Raw genomic sequence first — 10,169 nt, forward strand, 5'->3', positions numbered from 1 at the left:
GCAGGGGGGGGGGGGGGGAGAGAAGTGACGTCATGTCTGCAACTTCTCAGAAAACAAACACCAGTCTGTAACTGTGAGAGAACAAAGCCGGGGGTGGGGTGGTGTGTGTGTGTGTGTGTGTGTGTGTGTGTGTGTGTGTGGTATTCTTGCACAAGAATTCTCTGTAGGACTCTAGTAGCCTGTCTCCAAACCTGAATGTGTGCCTGCCCCCAAACAGTTAACAAGATAAAGAGGGTCTGCTTTGTCTGGGAGACCTTAAAGGTGGCAGCTCAACCCTTCCCACACCCACTTCTCAGCTCAAAACCTGGGGCAGCTCAGGGTCCTCAGAAGGAGCAGCTGCAGTGATCATGAACAGTCAATTCCAGATAACACAGCAAGGCGCTTCAAAAAGCTCCGGGAAAAGTGGAATCAAGAGATCATGAAAATTTCCCAAGAGCTCTTTGAAGTCCTCTGGGAGGCATAAGATGGAAGCGTGGACCACTCTTCTGCAGCCAGACAGTGGAGGGCTTCATGCAAATTAACTTGAAAGAAAACCTGGCCTTGGAGAGAAAGCTGAGAAGGCATGCAGCAGCACTATGTTCAGGCAGATAGGCTTCCAGGGCTTTATCCACACAACCAACTCAGGGACCACCCACAGTGCAAAGGAACTACAACCCAACCCGTCGCAGAGCCGAGGGAGAGGAAGTTCAAAGTTTCCCCCACACTGGAAAAACCAAGACAAAACCCAGTAAAAGGACAGCTTAGCAGTTTAGTGGCTCCAACTCAGCAAGCTCGCAATCCACTAAGTTTGAGAATTCGCTACCCTTTAAATAGTCCTGACGTGACAGAATGGCGAACATGGAACCGAAGCACCCCACCACCTCACCAAGATCCGGGAGATCAGGATCAACAGTACGTTCTTCACATGGAGGATCCTGCTAATGAACTGGGTTTAGACCCTCAAACACCACTTCACTGCACAACACTAGCACGCAGGGCCCTGGTGACGTTTGCAAGCCCCATCTGCGGAGAAAGCTGAGGCCTTCTGCCTCATGGAGTTAGGCTTGGACACTCACAGAGCAGCTCTACCCTGTCCCAGAGGGTTGCTGTGTGTCAGGGAGTGAACAAGGCACACATCTTAGGTGGTATCTACTCAGAATGTTTTATTACAGTTTCTCGAAGATCTTAAACTCTAAAGCCCATACAATCACAATAGTCTTCATGTCTGTAGAATTGCTCTTGCGGCTGCTGCCTCACAGCGTGCCCTCTGTGGCACACGCCCTTTCAGAAAGACGTAAGGGCAGCCTAACACGGTGTTACCCATAAGGAGTCTCCCCATAAATCAGCTTTCGCGGGGCTGGCACTTACCCTGGCCACCCAGACAGTCCTGGCTGCTGCTTGCCCTGTGTAGGAGCCCCGGTGCTGTACAGTGACGAGCTGGGCTCTGAGGGACGTCTCGGAAACCCACCAGGGGCGGTTCTACCCTGTCCTACAGGGGCGCTGTGAGTTGACATTGACTTGATGGCAGGGAGTTGGGCTTCTGGTTTGGGACATTGTGTCCCCCTCAGTGAGTGTCAAGAGACAGAAAAGCAGAGGCAGTAGGGTGAACTCAGTGCTGACAGGTGCCGCCATGGCAGTGTTTTCAAACCCAAATCCACATGTGACCAAGCAGACAGACAGTATTCAGGGGCCCCACTTCCCTACCAGTGGGAGGCAGCAGGATGTTACCAAGTGAACAGTGTGCACCCCCCGACAGGCACACAGTGGACACTTAGTATCGTCACAGAGCTTAGGCTGCTGCCTGTAAGTGGCCCAGACAGGACATCATCACACAACAAAGTGAAGGCCTCCATCCGTTTCAAGTTCATTTCCATGAAGCACCTTTTGCACGAGACAGATGGCCACCCCGCTTGGACAGGGGGGTGCTGACAAGCACAGCAAGGTCCCGCTCCAGCCCCTGGGAGTAGGCAGGGGCTGTTTCTGAAGGAACCCTGGCCACAAGGTGCTCCTCACAGCAGACACAGGGACCTCCTTCTTCACAACACTCCTCAGTGAATGTTCTCAATGACTTGACAGGCCTGGCGCCCTGGCCACAGTACACACAACACCACGGACAGCAGCCACTCTCAGACACCCCAGTCTCACTCGAATCCAATCTGTCACAAGTAACCGAATCTGATTGAAACAGAGGGGGTGGACAGGGGCCACACACCGGGATTGAACTGCATCACAAACCCACGTCAGGCCCCAGCCAATGATAACTCCTCCAAACCCCCAAATTAGTAAGCGTAATGAACTTCGTTCAGAGATATTATACTTCACTCTTTAAAAACAAGTATTTCTTAAAGCCCCACTGTGGAGGGGTGATGGTGGTGTGGACCAAGATGAAAGAATAGGCTGGGAAAACAAACTCCACACCAAACCGGAAACAAGGTTGCAAAGCACCAAAAGGCTGGACGAGCCCCGTTGTGGGAGGTCTGGGGTCCAGGTGGCAGTGTGGACCCCAGAGCCAGCAACGTGGGCACTGCTGTCCTCTGTCCTCGGGGCATCCTGGTGCATGTTGGCATCACAATGTAAAAACGGCATAGGGGCACAATAAGATTTCACAGCCTCCTGGACCCCAAACGTTCCAAAGTTATGCAGCTAGATGAACCCAGAAACTATAATCCTGATACCTTCAGTCCCCCTGAAGTCTTCCTGAGACTGACCAAGCAACGCTTCTGTATCTAGTTAAAGGAAGAGAAAGGGCTCACAGCACAGCACGTCCAGCGTGAAGCTGCTGTAAGAAGTGCCCAGGGCAGCGCTGCAGCCTCGTCCACGAGGACACCGGCGACAGCGGATGTTTTGCTGTGCGTGTTCCCAGCAGCTACAGGTACATTGAATTTTCATGACACCATGCAGAGAATTGTCACCAGTCCTCCCCCCAGAACGTTCTGTAGAGAGTCAGTAACGCTCCTAACAGGAAACATTCCAGAGGAAAGACTTTCTCCTAATGCCCCTCTGTAGTTTGCAATAACGACCCGAAGCATCACCAGGAAGACCAAGCAGGTCAAAACAAAACGTAGGGATGTGACAAGGGCCCAAGCACCGACGGCTGTGAGAGCCTGACTTGGCCCAAGCACAGCCTTTAGACTCCCAAGTCTTAGATGCACCTGTGACTGCACACTGACCAGTCAGTGTGGGGCAAGACACAGATTATCTGATGAAGCCACAGGGCAGACTGGCCCCTGGCTGCAAGGAGCCCATGCAAGGGAAGGAACCCTATCAGGGCTTAGGCATGAGCAGACACCCAGAGGGGGGGGCCAAGCACAGGGCCTCAACTGCCCTCATCAGCACCTTCACTGGGTGAGGGCCGCAGCGCTGATGGCAGGGCTGCTGCCAAGACTGGTCCTAGTCCCAGCAGCCATCTGTAGGCAACGCAGCAGTGGCGGAAGAGAAAAGTGAAATCAGTTTCTTCAGGTACAAGTGCTGCGCATGGAAGCGGCAGGCTGAGAGTGCTGTGTTTTAAGGTCCCTGTGTCGCTGGCTGGCACCAGGGTTCCTCAAGCACAGCAGAAGGAACTCATGGTTCCTTAACCATAGCAGAAGGAACCACTGCCCAGCCCTGCGTGCCTACCCCGCCCCTCCCCACCAGCTGTTGTACCTACCCGCCGTGTCCCCAGTCTGCCAGGTCTGCACTCGGCACACGTGACAGTCTCTGTTCACCAGCCACTTGTTCTGAGGTGTCCAAAGTAACATGAAAGCAACAATTCCTCTGTCTGTCCAGTTTCCAAGCAAGTGAGCGAGCAAGTGAGAGGAGACTGGGTCAGGTGCAGCTCAGTCACCTTGCGTTTGAGGAGGGTTAAGAGGCCTTTGCAGCAGATTTTCCCAACGTAGGTCAACTGGGTTCTTGATGGCTGCTCCATATCCACATGGAACAAAGTTGGTGCTAAGTTTCTTCTTCATGTTTAAGTGTATAAACCACATGGACAGCTGCAGTCTTCGATCCTTGCTAAGTCCTTCAAGCTGTCTTCATTTCTGACAAGGGCGTGTCATCTATGTGTTGCAGGTGGTTAGTGAGTCCTGATGCTGTTTTTCTCTGGAGAGCCTGGTCTCTCCCAGCTGTCTGTGCAGCACACAATAGCATCAGGAAGGTAAGAGACAGCCCTCCAGCACAGCTTGTCCAGTCTCGAACCTTGAAGCAGCGCCCAGGGCTTCCACTGGGTACTTCTTGCTTCAGTTGGTTTCAACTCAGAGACCTGGTACACAACTGAATGCAACACTGTGTGGTCTTGTGCCATTCTCACAGTCCTTGCTACAGATGAGCCTGCTGATGCAGCCACTATGTCAATCTTGTCAGCATCTCTGACCCCCCCCCAACCCCCGCTGTCCTCTAGGGAAGTCAGTTGTGGGCTAGCACAGAAAAACTGGGTTTGTAAAATGTGGGTGAGTCGGAATGATAACCAGAATGGACAGAACTATGGGAAAAGCAACCCACTCTCTTGGAGGGCTGACCTTGGTGCCTGTCCCAGAGGTGGGGGCACCAGTGCTGCTCTGGTTCTGTCCTGCACCTATTCCAGGGCCGCAGCATGCGACTGAGCTGGTCCCAGCACACCCACATTTTAAGAGCTTGAGTGTTCTAACTATGCTGCCTTGGTCATGCTGAACTGGTTCTAACTAGCTTGAGGCCCTGGGACCTCCTTGTTTCCACAACAGGCTTGGTGCAGGCCCTTACACACATACACAATGTCATGTTTTGGAACTCCTACTCTGATATGTTATCCAGGGTTTGTTGTGACCCACAGTCAGCTGCCTCTGAAGACCAACGAGGCACAGGCAAGCATCTTTCTAGTGTTCTTTGTGTGTGGTCAAGCTCCACCTGAAACAGCAAAACCAGGCCTTGTTTCAAATCCTCTTCTTAATCAGGCTTGAGCATGTGGCAGTTCCATGCCAATGCGGGACTGCAGTCATTTTTTAATGGTCTTCAGCAGAATTTTGCAAGCACATGAAATTAAGGATCAATTCTACATCCATTTGATCACCTTTCTTTGGAATCGACATCAATGTGGATTTTTTCCAGCCAAGCAGTCTTCAGAATTTTGTGGCATTAACCAATCATTGCTTCCAGTACAGCCATCTGTTTGTTGAAGCAGCAAACTGTACTGTCAATTGAAAGGGAGTGTGGGGTGGGAAGGAGGGGAAGAGGGCCTGTTCTGTGGCTATGCCAGCATTCTACAGGTGCTGCTGTGTCCGTGGCCTCACACGAAAACCTCGATGCCACAACCCAACAGCACTCCTCGGAATGCTCACAGGTGTGACATCGTGGGTGGAGCATTTAAAGCTCAGGCAAGCCAAAATGGTGAGGGGCTTCCTCTGGCTCTCTGTGGCCTGTGGGTGAGCAGCACAGGGTTCAGTGAGTTCTCAAGGTGCGTGACTGCTTTTGGTACCCCTTCAATCCAAGGAGATACAACGTTCAGGACTGCTGTTAAGACCCTCAAAATTTCAAACACCAACAAGCCAAAACCAACCACTGCTGCAAATGTAACAGTCCTTCCTGGTGCTCTGGGACACTTGCAACAGTAAACACAGAGCCAGAGGAACGCGCACTCGCTGGTGTAAAACGCTGCACGACCTGGCACACAGGCCAAACTAGCGGTGAGGGTGGGCAGGGAGCAGAGGAATGCTCCCAGCCCTGGAGCCAGCAGGCAGGAGACTCAACCCTGCAGTTTCTCACAATGGAAACAACTGCGGGGACCACGTGCACGTGCCAAGTCAGCCCCAAGTCGTCGCGTGAGGTTACAGGTCCAGTGTGGAATGGCATCAAGCATTTACAACGCTTGTCACAACGTTTACAGCCTTGGTGCAGAGTTAGGCGCGCACCCCAATAGCTTCCATTCCAACAGGGATGTGAGGTGGGGGAGGGCGGGGCACGTGGTCCACCGCCCCCCCGCCCCACTCACTTGGACACCACCAGCTAGCCGGGCTGCATGCCCAGTTCCCACAGCACGCCGACCCCAGCTTGCCTCCGACGTGCCCCGGGCACCCCCAGTTACCCCGGTTCCCCATCCCACTCACCCAGGGGTCATCAGCTGGCCGGGCTGCGCGCACAGCTCCCGCACCACGCCAGCGCGTTCCGACCTCAGCCTGCGGCCGGCGGCCCCCGAAGCGGCCGGCGCCCCGGAAGGCTCGGGTGAGCACACGGCCAGCACCGAGCCGATGCGCACGGTCGTGCCCGCCGCCACCTTCCACTCCAGCAGGCGCAGCGGCGCGGGGCCCGGGCAGCGCACCTCAGCGTCCGCCGACGACGGGCTGCCCTCGACGGGGCCGCGCCCCCCTCCCCGAGCCTCCATGCGACCGCGTGCGGGGGTCGCTATGGCAACGCGCGCGCCCGGCGCGGCCGGGCAGCGCGGCGGGCCTTGGACTGGATGCGGCGGCGGCGGCGGCGGCTCCGGCCGGCGGCGGCGGCGGCAAAAGGCCCGCGTCCCCTCTCACGGGCCCGCGCCCATCGCGGCGCGGCGGCGGCGGCGGCGGCGGCGGCCTGGGACGCGCCTGGGCGGCGGCACCGGCAACGAAAAAGTCGGGGGCTCGTCTGCAATTCCCGCTCTGGGAACCGGCTTCCCACCGGCCGGTGCGACCGCGCGACTTCCTGGAGAACGCGCTGGCGTCAGGGCACGCGACGGGCGTGCGCACACAGCGGCGTCTCGCGTGTAAACACAGGCGCCCGCGCCCAAGCCGGAAGGGGGGGGCTAGCGGCAGCGGAAACTGTCGTTACTGTGCCCGTTTACCCTGAGTCTCGCTGTCGCGGAACTACGAGTCCCGTGATGCCACGCGGGCTGCTATTTAACTGCCAGTCTTGGCGCGCAATGTGGGCCGCCTCTCTATAACGCTTTTTCCTGGGTCTGGTCGTTGAAGGACTATGAGTCCCGGCATGCAATGCAGACCGCCGTCCTACAATTATTATGCACTGTAGCCAATGTCGTGGACTATGAATCTGGGCATATCATGCAGGCCATCGTTTACGAGACTCCGCTTGCGATGCGGGCCGCCGTCCTAAATTATTCTGTTCTGTGGTTGAGGGACTACGAGTCCCGGGATGCAACGCAGACAGCCGTCGGATGGTTAGCTCCGCAATGGGTGCAAGCCTCGAGGAACTACCTTTCCCAGATTGCAACGCGGAACTCCTCCCTATAACGCTAGTCTCTGACGTCTGTCCTTGAGGGACTACGAGTCCCGGTTTGCCACGGGGTAGAGCACCGTTTTACAACGTTATCGCACGGAGGCCGGCGTTTTGCGATTACGAGTCCGGCATAACTCGCATAATTCGAGTTCCGGCTTGCCGCGTAGTCTGACCTCTGTAATGTTACTCTCTGAATGGCTGAGTGACTGCGAATCCCGGCAGGCAACGCGGGCCACTGTTTACGAGTTCCGGCAAGCAACGCGGAGTACCTCCGTATAACAGAAGTCTGAATCCCGCCACTGAGGTACTACGAGCCCTAGCATGTAACAAGGGCTGCTGTCCAATAGCGTTACGTCCTGGGGTCCTACCTCGGGGGACTACTAATCCCAGCAGTCTACGCGGCTGTGTTCTCTGGAGAGCCAGTGTCCGTCGCCTGCCAGTCGCTTCCCGGCACGGAGGTCGCTTGGGTGGGTCTTGCAGGGCGGGGCCACATCATAGACTTTTCCTCTCTGTGGGCGCTCTTGTTTGAAGAGAGAGAGCCTGCATTATTCCTGCGTGTTACCCTTCTTTCGGTAGAGCCCCCTGTAAACGGAAGTGGTCAATAAGTCGCAGTAGACTGAGACAGTTACCTTCCCGGATCTCATCGATTTTTTTAGGAAGCATGGGTGCTGTTTGCCGATAACAAAGGCGTCCTGCTGGGGCCGTGGATAAGGGATTTGTTGCTAACCAAGTCATGAGTTTCACCAGGTGCTTAGCGGTAAAGATTGCAGCTCTGGAGACCCTTCAGCCCGACAGGGCCACTAAGAGTCAGAATGAACCCTGGAGCTAGTGTGCATTTGTTTTGCAGCGAGCCATTCCAACGACAGGAAACATCCTTAACAAATGAGAGTCGTGGCCCTCAGAGTCCCCAAACCTCACATGTGAATGTCCTTTAGTTTTATGAAGACTGTCTGCACCATTACTTGTTCCCTATCCTCAACTGTGAACTAATACTGACTTGTCATTTATTTTAACTTGACACCAACAGCCATGTCCCTGGTAAAGGCATGAAAACTTCTTAGACACAACCAAATATAATGAGGGAACAAGTCACTGGATGGACCTGGGGGACCGAGAGCTTAGCTTTGGGGAAACCAAAGTGAAGGGGCACAACATTGCTCACAATCATAATGCTTTACACCCTAATTTAGTGAGTAGCGACTGGGGTCTTAAGGCTCACAAGAAGCCATCTGAAATACAACTATTGGCCTCTCCCCATCCAAAGGAAAGAAGAGTGATGACAATAGACGCACGTCACAGTTTGGTTCAGGGCAGCAATGCACCATTCTAACATCAGTCCCTACAACCTGAGGCCAGCAGAACTAGATGGTGCTGGACCCACTAGCAGCTCCTCTGGAAAGGAACAAAACAAGTCAGGAAAGAGACCAGGCTTACTACTGGAACCCTCAAGACTAAGGCATTTGCCCTTCAAGTCTGGAACTGAGCTCATGTCCCTGTTAGAGTAATCAGTCACTTGAGATCAAAAGGGCCATATGCCGAAGGGCAAAGATAGGAGGAAGGGAAACAGGGATCACAAGAAGGAAGTGGAATAGATGACTACGAAGTGCATTGCAATAGATGGATTGAGTCAGAATATGTATGAATTGTTGAGATGTGAAACTATTATCTTCTCTGTAAACCACTTCATTCACAATAAAAAGTAAAAAAAAAAAAGTCACGTCCTGTGTTAGACTGTTGACTAGGGAAACAAATCCAGTGACACTCATATGTGTGTAAGAGAGCTTTATATCAAAGAGCAATTATAGATTGAGAAAACACCCCAGCCCAGTCCAGATCAAGTCCATAATTCCCATATTAGCCATAAGTCTGATAGTAGCCCATGAATTCCTCTTCAGACTCAAACACATGCAATAAGGCTGAATGCAGGAAGATCACAGCCAGTGGGTGGAAAGTCTTGTGGATCCAGTGACAGCAGAAGCATCTCAGCGCTGGTGTTGGTCTCTGCATGACTCCTCCATGTGAGTTGTCAACAGGGATGTGAAGCAGAGGGAGATTGTGTCCTGCCAAGACAGGAGTTCCCAAATCCTCCCATGCCCACACAGACATCTTTGGCTATGTCCTGATTGACAGGCTAGAATCCACCCCTCTGCTCAAGTTGACAGGAGATTATGTAACTGCTTCATGTCCCCAGAAACTATACTCAGCATCAAGCAGCCATAGCTTTGAACTGTGTTTGTAAGAACTATGTTTCAGTTTTATGTTAGTTGTTATGTGATACTTGGTAAGTTATAATTTGGGTATGGGGCAGCTAAAATTTTGGTCCCCACCCACCAACACATAAATGTGATTTTCCAGTATACAATTGTATCTTTGCTTCCTATCATCACAGCTTACGGAAGCCTTCATAGGAGCTGTCAGATAGCAGGGGATCTTGTATTTTACGTGGGGGTGGGCACAAGCCTACAATGACCACAGTGAGTTGGTGAAGCAGGAGCCCTGCTCACAGTGGGTTATGCACTGAGGAACCAGCGACAAGGCCTGAGGTTTGAAAACACCAGTCACTTTTCTGAGGAAAGAGGAGGTTTTTTGCTCCTATAAAGGTTTAAAATCTTGGAAACCCAAAGGGGGCAATTCTGTCCTATAGAGTCAGGATGAGTTAGTTGGTGGGGCAGGAGCTTAGAAGTCAGGAGGCGTGGTGATAGCATTCTGCCATCACCCCAACTGGCCCACTGAGCCACCTGGTGGTCAGATGTGGCACCTCTAGGGGAATTTTTTAAAAACGTTTTATTAGGGGCTCATACAACTCTTATCACAATCCATACATACATCAATTGTGTAAAGCACCCTTGTACATTCATTGCCTCCAGGGGAATTTTTTACAACAGTTTTCCACAGTGCTTTTGAATTAGAGTCTTAATGTGGGAGTCCTGGTGGCATGGTTGGGACACTACAAGGTCATTAGTTCAAATCCACCAGTTTCTCTGTATGAGAAAGATGAGGCTTTCTACTCCTGTCAAGATTTGCAGTCTTGGAAA

At 53.1% G+C, this 10,169-nt stretch overlaps 1 protein-coding gene across 2 annotated transcripts in view; it reads right to left on the minus strand.

The window, feature by feature from the left end:
• CTDP1 (CTD phosphatase subunit 1) overlaps window positions 1-6,607 on the minus strand; it is a 33,823-nt gene extending 27,216 nt beyond the window's left edge. For both annotated transcript variants that reach the window (XM_075532565.1, XM_075532564.1), the window contains exon 1: window positions 6,033-6,607. In XM_075532565.1, the coding sequence (XP_075388680.1) occupies window positions 6,033-6,307 (275 nt within the window). In that variant the 5' untranslated portion in view covers window positions 6,308-6,607. The remainder of the gene's footprint in view (window positions 1-6,032) is intronic.
• Window positions 6,608-10,169: the final 3,562 nt, after the last annotated feature.

The sequence above is a fragment of the Tenrec ecaudatus genome, chromosome 15 (assembly GCF_050624435.1).
Source record: "Tenrec ecaudatus isolate mTenEca1 chromosome 15, mTenEca1.hap1, whole genome shotgun sequence".
Classification (NCBI taxonomy): domain Eukaryota; kingdom Metazoa; phylum Chordata; class Mammalia; order Afrosoricida; family Tenrecidae; genus Tenrec; species Tenrec ecaudatus.